Source organism: Xenopus laevis, chromosome 7S (genome assembly GCF_017654675.1).
Source record: "Xenopus laevis strain J_2021 chromosome 7S, Xenopus_laevis_v10.1, whole genome shotgun sequence".
Classification (NCBI taxonomy): domain Eukaryota; kingdom Metazoa; phylum Chordata; class Amphibia; order Anura; family Pipidae; genus Xenopus; species Xenopus laevis.
In genome coordinates, this window is record NC_054384.1 from 98,387,273 (window position 1) to 98,404,901 (window position 17,629).

The window sequence follows — 17,629 nt, forward strand, 5'->3', positions numbered from 1 at the left end:
AAGTTATTTGAAGAAGAAGCAACATATCCTCAAGCCAGAGAGGCCACGCTGAGATATTGCTATGCTTAGTTTAATTTTCTGTACAAATCCTTAATATGGCATAAAACATTTAAAAATCAAATTTTGGCAACAATGACCATTTAGTATATTCCTTCTCCTTTCCTCTCCCTATTAAAAAAAATTAAATAAAAATCCAGTAATGGCCACTGTGATCTTGACCGCACGAATCCATTTCAGACTGGCAAATTGGCAACACATGCACATTAAAGGCTGACGGTTAAGTACAATTTTTAATTATTATTTTCATAGTACAATATCAAATCCACTCATTAGCGCGTTGGCTTTTCAATACAAAAAATAGATGTCTTCCCCCCCGTTAATTTTAGGCACTGAATATGTGACAGAAGAGGGTGAAAGTCTCTAAATACTTGGCTTTTAAATACTAATTTTTTATAGTCCAGAAGGCCAGAGATTAATCAGCAATGGCCTTTGTTAGTGTCAAGTTTCTTGTTTCTTCTTTGCTTCCCATTAGAGAAACATGTTAGAAGTGCCACACTGACAACAGTAGAAGGTTGAGTCTCTGGTATATATATATATTTATATATATATATTACAAAACAATAAAGGAAAAACAAAAAGAAAAACACACATCTCTTCTTGGTCTATCTTTCCAACCAGAAAAGATATTAAGGGGACCTGATCGTAATGCCTCAAACTTTGTCCATTCAGTTAGGACAACGCTTCTCGGCAAGAAAGAGAACTGTTCTACTACCCACAAATAAAATAACATTATATACGACCCTCTGGCTTCCAAAACACTTCACAAGTCCATAATGAAGATAAAATGCACCTGGATGGCTTTAAATTCGAGCAATATTAAAGACCAAAGGGGCATTTAACTCAATACACAGTAGAATTCGCTTTCCTGATACTCCCTGATATGTTAAAGATATCCTTTAAGAACTTCCCACTAAACACAACCAGTGCAAAGTGAACCAGAGTAAAATACTGTGCAAGCCTATGTTTACCATATACAGAGCTGTAGTGGGCTGTTTTCGTAGTGAATTTAGCATGAACATTTTGTACCACGGAAAGTGCAGACGTTGCATTTCATTGGCAATCAGAGCAGGAAGCGTATGGAGGAGGCTATTCTCATGTCCTTCTTATTGTTCCGCTCCCTAAACTGGTTCCGTACCATGAACAGATGCACTTGGCAGTCACAAAATGTGAAAAAAAATTGAATACAAAAAAAAAAAAAAGACATCTGGGCTTTTCCATGGTTTTCACGTTTTGGAAACTGTTTCACACACAAACATATATTTATATATATTTATAGAGATATTTATATATATTCCTTTTGGCTCAAAACATAACACAGAAAAGGTTCTGTAAGGGTGAGGTCTTTGTGGTTTTTGTGGCCCTTCCCCCCCCCCCCCCCGGTCCATGCATTTATTTTAGGGTCCCATCCACTGTTGCTTGTTTTAGTCTCCTGCCGATTGACAGTTCAGAGGCTCAAGGAAAATGCAAGATGCCTCCACCTTTGCACATGATTATTTCTGCCAGTCCAACATGGCTAAGATGAGGGGAAGGGAGCTCGGCATTTCAGCTCAGTCTTTCACCAGCCGATAGATGTGATGCTGAGCTCCATGCTCACTGGTTGATACTTCAAAGACATAAGCTATGCACAGAAGCAATTCCTGGGTGTCCCGGTTTGTAACCACCTAGAAAAAAAGATAAACAGCCTTGTGAAATAGGTATTCTTAATCTGTATATTACAGCCTCAAAACTATAGGACAGTTAATCTGACGTCAGTGGTAGGAAAGCTTTTCGAAGGGTTAATAAAGGATAAGATGCTGGACTTCATAGCAAATCATAATACTATGAGTTTGTGCCAGCATGGTTTTATGCGTAATAGATCTTGCCAGACTAACAATTTCTTTTTATGAGAAGGTAAGTAGAGACCTCGATTCTGGGATGGCAGTGGATGTGATTTACTTAGACTTTGCTAAAGCATTTGATACAGTGCCACACAAAAGGTTCCTGGTTAAATTAAGGAATGTTGGCCTGGAACATAGTATTTGTACCTGGATAGAGAACTGGCTAAAAGATAGACTACAAAGAGTGGTGGTAAGTGGAACATTTTCTAATTGGACCAGTGTTGTTAGTGGAGTACCGCAGGGCTCTGTACTAGGTCCCTTGCTTTTCAACTTGTTTATTAATGACCCGGAGGTGGCCATTGAAAGTACTGTTTCTATTTTTGCAGATGATTCTAAATTGTGCAGAACTATAGGTTCCATGCAGGATGCTGCCACTTTACACAGTGATTTGTCTAAGTTGGAAAACTGGGCAGCAAACTGGAAAATGAGGTTCAATGTTGATAAATGCAGGTTATGCACTTTGGCAAAAATAATATAAATGAAAGTTATACACTAAATGGCAGTGTGTTGGGAGTTTCCTTAAATGAGAAGGGTCTAGGGGTTTTTGTAGATAACAAGTTTTCTAATTCTGGGCAGTGTCATTCTGTGGCTACTAAAGCAAATAAAGTTCTGTCTTGCATAAAAAAGGGCATTAATTCAAGGGATGAAAACATAATTATGTCTCTTTATAGGTCCCTGGTAAGGCCTCATCTGGAGTATGGGGGCAGTTTTGGACTCCAATCCTTAAGAGGGATATAAATGAGCTGGAGAGAGTGCAGAAACTAAGTGCAACTAATTTGGTTAGAGGGAGGGAAGACTTAAATTATGAGGGGAGACTGTCAAGGTTGGGGATGTTTTCTCTGGAAAAAAAGGCGCTTGCGAGGGGACATGATTACACTTTACAAGTACATTAGAGGACATTATAGACAAATAGCAGGGGACCTTTTTACCCATAAAGAGGATCACCGTACCAGAGGCCTCCCCTTCAGACTAGAGGAAAAGAACTTTCATTTGAAGCAACGTAGGGGGTTCTTCACAGTCAGGACAGTGAGGTTCAGTTAATGCCTTTAAGAATGGCTTGGATGATCTTTTGGACAGACATATTATCAAAGGCTATTGTGATACTAAACTCTATAGTTAGTATAGGTATGGGTATATAGAATTTAATTAAAGTAGTGAGGGGTGTGTGTATGGATGCTGGGTTTTCATTTGGAGGGGTTGAACTTGATGGACTTTGTCTTTTTTCAAGCCAAATTAACTATGTAACTACTGTATGTAACTATATTACTTAATATATCAAATACAATTACCTTGTAATTCATAAAGGGACATACAGTATTTATAATGATATGCCTACTGTGTTTGGTTTCATTTATGTCCCAATTAACTTCCCTTGAATATGTCAAGTCATGCCCACTATATGATATTTTATTCCCTTTGTACTATAGATATAGAACATAATAGGAAATCTACAGGAACGTTAATGCTGTCAATGTATATGAGCATATTGGAAACAATTTTTAATTTATTTCTATAAAATATTACTTGCTGAAGCCATTTTCCAAAATGCTTTGGACACTAAGGGGCACACTTATCAAGAGTCGCATAGTAAATTCGAATTTTTGAGTTTAAAAATGGACACATTCAAATTTTAATCCCCCTATTCTCATGTGCGATTTATCACACCTCGATCAAAGAAACAGTCCTAATTCGAGTAGTTGCCACCTAAAACCTGCCGAGTTCATGCACAAGTCAATGGCAGAGGGCTGTTGAGCCATTTGGAGATGTTAATAGCCTTTCTGACATTCGACTTTTTTTTTGCGAAAAAAATTCGATTTGTACAAATTAAATCCGAATGAAATACGATTAAAATTTCCGGGTCAGAACCATTCTTAAATAACCTCCCAGTCTAATTGTGGAGTATATTCTAATTTGAAAAAATTCACATGAATTTGACCTTTGATAAATGGGCCTCTAAGGAAACCGAGGTCTTAAGTGACAGCTCAGGTGCTCCATCTGCTGTTTGGCTGCTTCATTTACAACTGTGTGGCACATTTCTTTTGTGGAGGACTTTATTCCAGCACTTACCTGTAGAATAGTGAAGTTTTCTAATACGCTGTTCATCATGTATTTTTCCGGTAGCTGCTTCAGCTTATGGATGAAGTTGATGAGATATTCACACATAGGTGAGCGGTGGATTCGGTAAAGGAAACGTCCATTTTCAAACCGAGCATATTCAGTCTGTGGGTCCAAACAAACAACATAATATTTATGACCATTTACAAGGTTTGGATTAAGATTTACAAGGAGAACTTCATTTTCATAAAAGGAAACAGTTGGGGCCATCTGAATCAACCAAAAAAAAAAAAAGTTGTTGATTCAGGTGTATTGGATTAAGGCAAACTTTGCACGTTACAACAGATCCCTAACAAGCATCAACAAAAATGGAATCTATAACACCTATCTTCTCACCTCCACTTTCTCCACCACTTGTTTTCCGAATGAGCAGACTTTGGAAGAACAAGTGATGGTCATGTTCTCTGGACTTTCGTACTGACTGCTGACACCATAAAATACACCTGGCTCATCCTGGATGTTGTTGTTTAGATCAGCCTGGAAACCAAAAGACACAATTAAAAAGTGTAGAGCAGTGATCCCCAACCAATCAACAAACATGTTGCTTCCCAACCCCTTGGATGTTGCTCTCAGTGGCCTCAAAGCAGTTGCATATTTTTGAATTCCTGACTCGGAGGCAAGTTTTAGTTGCAGAAAGACCAGTTGTTCTGCCACACAGAGTCTCCTGTGGGCTGCCAGTCCACATAGGGTCTACCAATAGCCAATCACAGCCCTTATTTGGCACCCCAGGAACATTTTACAGCTTTGTGCAACTATTTTGACTAATCTTGCTTCTAATTTTAAACAATTTATGTGAAGTATTTCCCACAAGAGGCCATGGATTCACTCATAACATGAGACACAGAAAAAGTCAGTAGAACTTTGAAGAACCTATTTATTGAAAAACATTGAAGGGCTTGGTGGAACCCACCCGGGTTAACTCGCGAAGCACAATACATTGAGATTGACCTGCAATTTCACATGTGTGGTAGGTCATTGACAGGCCTCCTATGCAGAGAAAGCAGACCCTGGGAATTTTCACAGTGAAATCAGTATAGGAACCAATAAGCAAACAATGTTGCATATAATATTGCAGGTAGAATAATAAAACCAAATCTGATTGTTATGGGTTTTGACATTGATGAGCAACTATTTTCCAACAATAGTCTGTGTTTTCAAGTAAGAGCTTTTCTTGTGTGACAGCAGCACAAGGCCCATTTTCTAAAATGGGTCTTTATTTTACAGCAATTCTTGACAACCAAGTGGCAAAATCTCTTACCCAGAACTTGACCAAGAAGAAAGCATTTGGAGGTCCTTTCTCATAGAGCTCTTTTAGACCTCCTTTCTTCTCGGGGAACTTGTCATAGATCTGACGAACATCAACAGATTCCAGCAAAGCATCACTGTAGGAAGGGTTTGACTGGCTAATATGGACATAGAGGTGTTTGTTGTACTGTTGGCAAAAAAGACAAACAAAGGTTTATTCCAGCTACTAGGACTACAGAAAGTAAATTACATATTGTTCAATGTGGTAAAATGCATTTAAATATATGTTGGTTAAGTTTAAAGAATTAACAGTTCTTCACAAGTAGCAGTTGTAGGAACATTCAATGCCCAGCATAGTGGATGGTCTTGCTGTACAAAGCTGATGGATGGTTCTTAAAGGGGTGGTTCACCTTTATGTTAACTAAAATTCTTAAAAGAATTTCATTTGGTCTTCATTTTTTCTTTTTTATCGTTTCTGAATTATTTGCTTTCTTCTAACTCTTTCAACTTTCAAATGGGGGCCACTGACCCCATCTCAGTGCCGGGCCAAGTCGGCCGCGTGCCCTACACGCATTAAAAAACAACTAAACTGCAGCCACAGCTTAAGGACACAAGGGTCCTCAGAAGGGGGCTCAGAAGAGGTACGTGCTTGGCGCCCCTCTGTCTTTGCGCCCTAGGCACATGCCTCTTCTGCCTACCCCTAGTTCTGGCCCCATCTAAAATGCTCTGTAAGGCTACAAATGTGTTGTTATTGCTAAATGTGTGTTTATTACTAATCTTTAGATTCAGGCCTCTCCTATTCATATTCCAGTGCATGTTTGCAATGGTAATCTGTACCCTAGCAACCCGGATTGCAGAAATTGCAAACTGGAGAGCTGCTGAATAAAAAGCTAAATAACTCAAAAAAAAAACAAATAATAAAAAATGAAAAACAAAGGCAAATTGTCTCAGAGTATCACTCTGAACAACCCCTTAACATTTCTTATTTACTGCATCTTTCAAAGCATTAAAGATGATCTTACTATTGGCTATAAGGTTGAGAGTAAAGTGGTCAATAGCATTTACTATGAATTTACAGTACAGTAGATATAGTGGAACTTAATATACAACTGAATGGTCAGCCTGAACCAAGGATATCAATAGTTTCTGCATGGTTTAGATCAACAGCAGCTTGTGTGCAACAAAGCTGAAATGACTTGTTTAAATAATAATGGATGTGGCCAGTTCTGCCCTAGACATTGTGCATTCAAGAAGGATACAGAGGTGACAGTCAGTGACAATTGCCGACAGTTTTTATAATAATTATTTTCCACTTATCTGTCACTACAGCCCTTATACTGAATTTAACATTACAGCTAATCAAATGTATTTTTATTTGTTAGCCAGTACTAAACACCACTTACTGCATCTGGTTCTCCTTGCTGTTCCATGAAGGCTAAGAATTCCACCATACGCAGTTTCGGAGTGCCAATGGAGCGACCCTGCCATGCAGGCCCAGAAGGAATAGGGGAAAGACTGGCAGGAGTTGCATTATAACCTAATAACCAATAAAAGCAATGAAGCAGATTAAATATGTACAAACTAGAAGAGGCGGTAGACTGCTTGGGGAGGGGATGATTTCACTTCAACTTGCAGTACAGCAGTAAAGAGTGACTGAAGTTTATCAGAGCACAAGTCACATGACTGGGGGGAGCTGGGAAACTGACAATATGTCTAGCCCCATGTCAGATTTCCAATTTGAATATAAAAAAAATCTGTTTGCTCTTTTGAAAAATGGATTTCAGTGCAGAATTCTGCTGGAGCAGCACTATTAACTGATGCATTTTGAAGAAAAAAAAACGTGTTTTCCCATGACAGTATCCCTTTTCGGCAAATGAACTGATTAGCTGTGGTGTGTGCCTCTACTCATGGAGCATAGTCCAAAAATCAATGTAGATTCCAAAAAAATTCTTAATCCATTAAACCAAAGTCATTCACAGTAGTCTAATCCCAGGCAGACCCCCCCAGTCCAAGGGCCAAGTAATTAAATGTAATCAAGCAAAAAACAAAAGCGGGATAGACGTACTGTTACTTTTTCCACGAATAGTTAGTCTATCCCGCTTTTGTTTGGTGTTCATCCTGGGGGTGATGCCCCATCCATCAGTCCCATCCATCAGTCCCATCCATCAGTGGACTTTCAGAAAGCCTAACTAAGGGTAAGGAGGCAGAAGAGGCAGAAGACGTATGTTCCTAGTTTCGCCACTTTTTCACCCTAAGCACATGCCTCTTCTACCACCCCTAGTTCAGATAAGCACCCAATTTCGCTGCATGCTGCACGTCCAAATTGCATCAAATCCAAAGCACATGGAAAACACTGACAGCACCTGTCTGCTTCCTGGCTGGTCAATTGTTTCACCCACATTGTGTTAGTGTTGAGCATAATTCATTTATAGATCTGAAAACTGGCAGTTGCACACTGAACAGAATTAGTTAAAATATAAAGATACTGCAGGACTATCAGTATGTTTTGTTCCTTGGCAGCAGGCTATCACAACGGCATCACACAATAACTGCAGCTGCACTTTAGCATCAACTGGAATGTTTCAGGCTTGCTATTACACTAGCATACCTCCTAATATTTATGAAACAGAAAGAGGGACAAAAAGACTTGGCTTGCATAGCGCACCAAATTGTTGTGGCCACGCCCATTTTTATGACCACACCCCCTAAATACCATGTTCGTTTTACATAATTTGGCAGGTTATGAAGGTTTGAACACATTTCTGTGGTTTTTATATGTTATTACAGTTTTGAAAATGAAGGTGAATTGCCCTTTAAGCTGTGAGTCCAAGTTCTTATCTTATTAAAGTGTTACAAAAGATTGTCAAGTATCTATTCTGGGCTGTCTGCCAAGACACAATTAAGTTAGATACTTTGTATCTGTTTCTGGCTGTTCAGTGCAGCAGATCAAAGAGAAACCCAGGATTTATCAGTAAATATCCGGGACAGCGGGTTGAGCTGTCAAAAGCGGGACTGTCCCGCTCAAAACGGGACAGTTGGGAGGTATGCTCTAGCTAGAGGCTGATAGGCTCTGGGCAGCTTAGAGTTCAACTTCTCTAAATCACAACCAAGAGAAACGTGACATGACAGGGACAGAAAAAAAATGTAATAAAAAATGTAAAAAAATGTAATAAAAGGATAATGAGTAACATAAGGCAAAGGGTGAGAAAATAAAAGAACACGTTGTTTTATACCTGGTACAGCAGGAGGGGGGGCAGCAGACTGCAGGGGGTATGGAGGCTGGGAAAACGGCTTAATGCTAAGAGAAATAATACAGAAATAAAATACAAATAAGCACATGAACGAATGAATGGTAGAAAACGTCACCTCAATCCTTTTTCCCCATGAAGCAGTTAATGTGAATTAGAAAGGAAGAAGAGAGAATAAAGACAATATATTTAAAGGGACATTGCATCAATTAATTACCTTTTCTTGCTCTTTATACACAGCCTATGCCCTGACACTTAGGGAACTAGCACATGGGCAGATTTGGGGAGATTAATCGCCTGGCGAGTAATCGCCTCTTCTGCGGGGCCACAATCTCCCCGAACTGCCTTCCTATAATGAGAAAACGCAAGCGCCAATGCACTCACTGCGCTTCGATTTCTGAAGTTTCCCCGCGAGGAAACTTTGGGGGACTTCGGAAATCGAAGTGCCGCGAGTGCATTGGCGCTGGCGTTTTCTCATTATAGCAGGCGGAGGGCAGGGGGAAGGCAGTTCGGGGAGATTGTCATCCCGCAGAAGCAGGAGACTAAATCTCCCCAAATCTGGCGTGTGCTAAAAAGCCCGATGTTGTCCTTCCAAAATACCCTCTCCTTCATTATTATGCATTATTCTTTCTTTTCAAATGTGAATATTTAAATTATGTTTTTGTCTTGCTAAGATTGCGTCTCTCGCTCTGCTAATTAACTGTGTTTATTAAAATAGCACATGGCACAGTCTGGACATTTAATCACTTAAAGCACAGAGTTAAATTAAAGGGGTGATTCACCTTCATGGTAACTTTTAGTATGTTATAGATTCGCTAATTCTAAGCAACTTTTCCACTGGTCTTTATGATTGATGATCTTTTATAGTTGTTGAATTATGTGCCTTTTTATTGTTACTCTCTCCAGCTTTCAAATGGGGGTCACTGACCCCATCTTAAAACAAAAGCTCTGTAAGGCTACACATTTAGCATTATTGCTACTTTTTTTTACTCATATTATTATTCAGATCCTTCCCTAATTATATTTATTCAAATCAATGCATGGTTGCAAGGGTAATTTGGACCCTAGCAACAACACTGCTGGAGTTGCAGACTGGAGAGCTGCTGAATAAAAAGCTAAATAACTCAAAAACCACAAATAATAAAAAATTAAAACCAATTGCATATGGTCTCAGAAAATCAATCTCTACGTCAAACTAAAAGTTAACTCCAAGGTGCACAACCGTTTTAAATGACACCATTTTAATTTTGATTTCCCCTCCCATAACTCCGTTAAATTGTCTATACTTGCAATTTCATGCTATTCACATGGGCTGCAATGGGAGTAAATTTGACTCCAAGGTTTAGTTCTATGTCATGTGAACAGAAGGCTTCAGATAAGACCTCCGATCACTGTTGTTGGAATGCTCTATACAAGTAAGGGACCCATTATCCAGAGTGTTCGGGACCAGGAGTTTTCTGGATAAGGGATCTTTCCCTAATTTTGATCTATAACTAAAAAAAAAACATTTAAACAGTAAAACCCAACTGTTTTTTTTCTTTTGCATCCAATAAGGATTAATTATATCTTAGTTAGATCAAGGTACTGTTTAATTATTCTAGAGAAATAAGGCAATCAGTTTAAACAATTTGTATTATGTCATTTAAATGGGGTCTTCGGGAGATAGACTTTCCATAATTCAGATCTTTCTGGATAATGGGTTTCTGGATAACAAATCCCATACCTGTATAAAAACAGAACCTCTGGCACTTTTCTAAACAAGCGCACTAGTAGACTATAGCATCTATCATGTCAAGGGTTTCCTCCCTATTGTAGCAGCATGAAGAGGTTACTGGAAAGCGGTAAGTTTTTAGTGAGACAGATGGAGTAGTTTAGTATAAGAAGAGTAAAAAAATAAATACTAAATGGCTACTTACTCCTGTGTTGGTCGGGGTTGGCCACCGCCTGGCCAAAACTGGAAAAAGTCTGGGGTCTAAATAAAAGAAAAAAGTGAGATTGAGACAATTGTGACAAAGCTGACTCTTTGTGACGCATGTTTTTAAACCAATTAAATTGTATGCGACGTTTTTCACATTTCCATAATCCAATGTATTACCTTTTATATTACATGAGCTACTGGGGGCTCTCTTTTACTGTTACAGTTATAAGACCTGTTATCCAGAATGCTCGGGACCTGGGGTTTTCCGGATAGCAGATCTTTCTGTAGTTTGGATCTTCATACCTTAAGTCTACTAGAAAATCTTGTAAACATTAAATAAACCCAGTAGGGCTGTTTTGCCTCCAAATAGGATTAATTATATTTTGGTTTGGATCAAGTACAAGTAACTGTTTTATTATTACAGAGGGAAAGGAAATCATTTTTAAAAATTGGGATAAATTCACATGATGGAGTCTGTAGGAACTTTCTGGATAACAGGTTTTCGGATAACTTGTACCATGTAGAACCAACATTATAAGATATAATTCAATCACAATACTGATTAGCAATTACTTCAAATTTGGATTCCATAAATGCTAGGGATGCACTGAATCCACTATTTTGGATTCGGCCGAACCCTAAATCCTTCACGAAAGATTCGGCTGAATACCGAACCGAATCCTAATTTGCAAATGCAAATTAGGGGTGGGAAGGGGAAACCATTTTTTACATCCCTGTTTTGTGACAAAAAGTCATGTGATTTCCCTCCCCGCCCCTAATTTGCATTCCTAATAAATGCATAAAAACCAGCTCATCTCTAATAATCAGCCCTGCAGCATCAGCTTCCATGACAAATTATAACTGCTTTTTCACGTCTTGATGATTTTTAACGATTCCTAAGATTAGTTTCTCAACAGCATCCAAGAAACACACTGAGCATGTGCAGGGTCACGGGCACTCAAAAGATGGCCTAACATAATCCAAAATGGGAAAATGTTGCAGACAATGTTGAAGGTATTAGACACTGCTATTATAGGCCTGCTAAAGTTCTGATCTAGTGCATTCAGTTCAGAGAAAGTACATTCTTGAGTTCTCCTTTAAGAAAAACAAATAACCAGCAATGCTAAACAGGTCTGATAGGTTACAGGGGCAATTTATCATTGCGTGAGAAAGCTGTTGTGTATGAGGAACTGCCTGATCTGAGAATATAACAATCCACTTTAACAGCAGTCATCTCTTCAATCACTGGAGGACAGGGAATGGGAAGAAGACTTTCTTTAGGCTATGTACACATGGGCATTCTTTAGTTAATGTGTTTCTACCAGTATTTAGGGATGTGCTTGAATTGTCACCAAATGCACGCCTAAGCGCTGAGTCAATACAAACTTGAATGCAGAGCACCAAACTGCAATCTGAAGGCACCTCTACACACAACGGGGGTTAAATGTTCACATTTTCCCACAGTTACAGCGGCCTCGGTGCACCTGCAAAACTGCTTTTACCACCTGCCCAACATGTACAAGATTGCAGAGAAATCTCCTCCACTTCACAAGTGGTGCACAGTCATGCTTTAAATGAGAAATTAACCCCAAAAATGTATATGGCTAAAAATGCCACATTTTCTATACTGAATTAATTGCACCAGCCTAAAGTTTCAGCTTGTCAATAGCAGCAATGATCCAGGACTGTAAACTTGTCACAGGGGGTCACCATCTTGGAAAGTGTCTGTGACACTCACATGCTCAGTGGGCTCTGATTGGCTGTTGAGAAGCTAAGCTTAGGGCTCGTCACTAATTATCCAGCAGAAAATGAGCTTCCCCTGTAATATAAGCTGATGCTACAGGTTTGCTGATTATTAAATTCTGATGCTAATTGCACTGTTTCTGTGCTGCCATGTAGTAATTATCTGTATTAATTACTAATCATCCTTATATTGTGACATTTCTATTCTATGTTTACTGTATATATTGTGAGTGGGTCCCTAAGCTCAGTAAGTGACAGCAGCACAGAGCATGTGCAGTGAATCAGCAGAAAAGAAGATGGGGAGCTACTGGGGCATCTTTGGAGACACATATCTTCACTGCTAAAGGGCTGTGGTTGCCTTGGGCTGGTACAGAAGCCCAAAACATAATGTACAACATGTCTAGCCTTCGTCTTAAGCTTCCGTTCTGTTTTAAAGGACCAGTAACATCAAAATTTTTGTTTAAAAAATTTGTTTGTATACATAGAAAAAACCACCGCGATCAGGCGATTCATTGTGCGTCGCTTGATTTCTTTTCCCTGCCGTCCTTATAGGAGAATAGCCAGGGAGAAGAAATCGAGCGCCGCACCATGGATCAGCGCTGTGTTGCCTTTTCTGAAGAGGAGCGCAAGTGGAGTTTCGGTAAGTTATTTCTTAATAAAGACTTTGCGATTTTAAAGTTGAATTTGTCTTGGTGTTTTTTTTTATGTATACCAACAAATTCTTTTTAATTTTTTTTTTAATGTTACTGGTCCTTTAAGCAGGCAGAACATCAGTGACCCATTATTTAATGGCTCTTTGCAGTTAGAATAATGAAGGAAAAACTCTGCTTACTACGGACGACTAGACCCGTTATATCATTGCTCCTTGTGTAATGAAGCAATGAAAATCAATCACTCACCCCAGGAGTGGGAGGGAACGGTGTCTGAGAGATGCTAGATACCCCCAGCTTGTTCTGGATGGCTGTGGCAGATATAAGCTGTGCCGAGGACATTGCTGCCATACTCTGAAGAGCTTTATCCTTGGCTACCTGATCCTGCAACAAGACGACATGAACAACATGACTTTCACCATGCAACATGTCAAGCAATGGTATAAGACACAACGCATTCAGACCCAGACTGCACTCATTTTGTACATGAAACAATTAACTTAAAGGAAAACTATAACCCCCCCCCCCCAAACAATGTAGGTCTCTATAAAAAGATATTGCATAAAACAGCTCATATGTAAAACCTTGCTTCATGTAAATAAACCATTTTCATAATAATATACTTTTTTAGTAGTATGTGCCATTGGGTGATCATAAATAGAAAACGGTCATTTTAAAAAATAAGGGCCGCCCCTTAGGATCCTAAGATTCCCGGTGCACACAAACAAACCATACATGCCAAGTCACATGAGCCAATTAACAGACAGAGTTCTGTATTTCTGGTCAGGTGATCTCTGAGGCAGCACACAGACCATCACGAAATGGTGGGTCAGATGTAAAAGGACAATATTTATTTAAATATATAGACCAGTCTTGAATATGTCACTTAATATGATATAAACGAACTGTTGCTTAAATATCCATTTTTGGGGTTAAGTTTTTCCTTAAGCCTCAGCAGATATTTCCCATGATGAACATCAGTTCTGCCGGCACAGACGCACTTTGCTACCATGTGATGGATCAGCCAGGAGTGTTTGGGAGAAAGGAGACAGAGTTTGTACTTATTTACCTTCAATTACGCTCAACTGTCCCCCGTGACTGAACAAATATGCCAAAACCCTGCCCAGTTACCATTCTAGGGATGGGTAAGATTCTGGCACCACCTCACTCATGAACATGTTGAATGGTTAATCAGAAAATAAATTGGGCAATTTCAACTCATCTGCTCATCTCATGATTTGCCATGCAGATTGTTTTAAAATGTTTGGTTTTAAAGAGGTGAGTTGGCAACCCTTAGTGCCATAGAATGGGAGCGTATATCAGCCAATCGGCAAGAAGCCTTTACTGGTCACCTGTGAGAAAGCAAACATTCCATTGGTTGCTAAGAGTTACTAGTCCTGGAGATTTTTTTTTTAAAACTTTTCATTGCACTATCCTTAGGGCCCTTACTGCATTTGCCACAGAACCAAAAACAGACATGAACACTTATTTGAATTTAATGTAAATGTGCTCTCTCTTATACGTACAGGCCAATAGAAAAAAACTGCCACATGGAGGTATGAAAGTAAAAAAAAATTTTGGAAAAGGAGAAGGAAAGTCTTCTTGCACTTGGAGGTGCCAAATGTTAGGCACCCCCAAGTGATAGTATTTACTTACCTGAAACCCTGGGATGGTGCTCCTATCAGCAGAAAACTGCACCGGCCCGGGGTTATACTAGTGAACACCACGGAGCGATCCTCTTCCGTCTTCCTCTTTCTTCAAATTTTCCAGGGCAGACGCATGCGCAGCAGAACGAAATAGCCGACTTTTTAGTTAAAGTTCGGTGTTCATTGGTATAACCCCGGGCCGGTGCAGTTTTCAGCTGATAGGAGCACCAGCCTGGAGTTTCAGGTAAGTAAATACAATCACTTGGGGCTGCCTAACATTTTTTCACTCCCAAGTGCAAGAAGACTTTCCTTCTACTTTAAATATATGCCGATGTGTAATAGCCCTAAGGGTAACTCCTTTATATGAGATACCCTCAGTTATCTCATTGCTTTGTGTATATATATATATATATATATATATATATATATATATATATATATATACACACACACACACACACACACACACACACACACACACACTAGAACCCCCAGTTTGCATTTTTTGGGGGACCAGAAAAAAATGGTGTCAAATCCAGGAAAATGTAAAATCAGGGAAATTTGTTATAATATATAGGTGGGACCACAAAACAACTCATGTAAAATGTAAAATCAGGGAATGTAAAATTGTCCACTGTATATACACAGAATGCTCGGGACGTGGGGTTTCCTGGATAACGGATCTTTCTGCAATTCGGGTCTTCATACTTTAAATCTACTCGAAAATCATGTAAACATTAAATAAACCCAATAGGCTGGGGTTGCTTCCAATGAGGATCAATTCTATCTTAGTTGGGATCAAGTACAAGCTACTGTTTTATTATTACAGAGAAAAACTTTTTTTTAAAAAATGTATTATTTGGCTAAAATGGAGTCTATGGGGGGTGGCCTTTCCATAATTCGGAGCTTTCTGGATAAGGGGTTTCCAGATAACAGATCCCATACCTGTACATATATTTTAATGGCTAAGTCAAACAATGTGTCGTTTTCTTTTATCTTTTATGACTGTGTTTTTCCTTCTTTAGCCGCACAAATAACAGTCATACCCCCCATACTTCCTTGTTCAGCGAGAGTTGAAACACTTAGATAACCCAAGGGCGTATGAGAACTGACGACTTGCTATAGAGGAGAGTCAATGCTAGGGGCTAAATCACACTATTCTCTATAAATCTTCAGCCCTGCCAGACACATCTCTGCTGTATTTCTTATTCTGCCCCCAGATCATTTTCTAAATACCACGGAGGCTTTTTTTTTTTTGTGCTGACGTCACACCCCAATAATGAAGGTAAATGACAATGGGCTTTGGGAGCTGAGAAATAGACCTAAGGGAGAGAGTATGTGAAATATAGCCAAGAAAAGGGGACAGGTTGTAAATGCATTCTTGGCATATTTTGCAGATGAATATACATCAGAGTTTCTAAACCTTTTTCTCAGGGGACACAAAACCAGTTATTCTCCTTGATTTAAAGAGGGGATCTCCATCCAAACACTGTCATAAAATATCATTCCAATACATTTTTTTCTTTTTGTAAATGTAATTGCTACTGATTTTTGGTTTATATTCTCTGCACTGATGGATTCAGCTCCTGAAACATTACAGCAGAAGCCAGCTGACCCGACCTGGGCGGATAATTTGAAGAATCAGACAAAAAGTAAAGAAGAAACAAATGCTGCTGTCAATAACAATGACATTTGCAAATAATGGGGACGGTGGGGGGTTTAAACTAATTTTTTTATCCACGTATATTGGAAATTTTAATGTATTAAAGGAGAAGTAAACCTAAAAATGAATGTGGCTAAAAATGACACAATTTATATATTAAACTTATTGCAGCAGCAATGATCCAGAACTTCAAACTTGTCACAGGGGGTCACCATCTTGGAAAGTGTCTGTGACACTCACATGCTCAGTGGGCTCTGAGCAGCTGTTGAGAAGCTAAGCTTAGGGGTCATCACTAATTATCCAGCAGAAAATGAGGTTGGCCTGTAATATAAGCTGATGCTACAGGGCTGACTCACAAGGAAACTTTGGCGACTTCGGAAAGCGACTCGCTCTGAGTGCCATCCCGCTGGCGATTTACATTCTAGCCAGCGGAAAGGCAGTTTGGGGAGATTAGTTACCCGAAGAAAAGTCGATTAATCGCCGGCGACTAAATCTCCCTGAATCTGAGCGTGTGCCTATGCCCTTAGAGTAAATGGTATTACAAAATAGGCCATTTATCTTTTGGTTTTGCTGCCGGGCCTTTTAGATTATTTTTAAACATTCAGGCTGCCAACATGGTAACAGGGTCCATGAACATTTCTGCCGTACACACCCTGCCAACTGGCACACTGGGGGGCATAAAATAAAACTAATCTGTTACTGAGAAGTGCAAAATGCCAACTTACCATGTTCATAGCCTGGACACAAAGAGATTGTCATCCAGAGCAGCGAACAGGAAAGTTGCAATCCACAGGGAGAGGGTGAAGGGGGTCACAAATGGGGTACAAAAAAAACAGAATGAAAGGAGGAAGGTTGGAACAGTAGTGAATGAATTTTAAGGGGGAGGAAGGGAGACAATAGGAAGAAGGGAGGAGAGTGGAAATATGAATCAGATCAATAACACATGTGCTTTATTAAATAACATGATACTCAACACAATCATTTGTTGCAGATTTCTGAATGAGAAAGGGTTAATGTACAATTATTTAGGAGAGACAAAGGGAGATGGAAAAGAGATTAAATAAAAATGAGGAAATTATTAAAAGAACAGTAACACCAAAGAATTAAATTGTTTTAAAGTAACGAGATTATCATGTAGTGTTGCCCTGCACTTGTAAAACTGATCTGTTTAGAAACACTACAATATTTCATATAAACAAGCTGCTGTGTAGCAATGGCGGAAATTGAAAAAAAGGCTATATGGCACAGGTTAAATAGTGGATAACAGATAACACCATTATGTTCTACAGAGCTTATCTGCTGTGTAACCTGAGCCTTTTCTCCTTTGCTACACAGCAGCCTATTTATATAAAAAATAACAGTGTTCCTGAAGGAAACATCAGTTTTACCAGTGCAGGGCAACACTGCATTTTATTTGTATTACTTTAAAACACTTCCATTTTCTGATGTTACTGTTCCTTTAAG

General features: G+C 39.1%; 1 protein-coding gene across 7 annotated transcripts in view; it reads right to left on the reverse strand.

The window, feature by feature from the left end:
- Window positions 1-271: 271 nt before the first annotated feature.
- The window catches only part of tead4.S (TEA domain transcription factor 4 S homeolog), a 75,190-nt gene continuing 57,832 nt past the window's right edge, over window positions 272-17,629 (reverse strand). For 3 of the 7 annotated variants that reach the window (XM_041570526.1, XM_041570528.1, XM_041570527.1), the window contains 9 exons: window positions 16,891-16,902; window positions 13,106-13,240; window positions 10,462-10,517; window positions 8,531-8,595; window positions 6,701-6,834; window positions 5,311-5,484; window positions 4,389-4,529; window positions 4,005-4,157; window positions 272-1,721 (listed from right to left, as the gene is read on the reverse strand). In XM_041570526.1, the coding sequence (XP_041426460.1) occupies window positions 1,608-1,721; window positions 4,005-4,157; window positions 4,389-4,529; window positions 5,311-5,484; window positions 6,701-6,834; window positions 8,531-8,595; window positions 10,462-10,517; window positions 13,106-13,240; window positions 16,891-16,902 (984 nt within the window). In that variant the 3' untranslated portion in view covers window positions 272-1,607. 7 annotated transcript variants of the gene reach the window in all.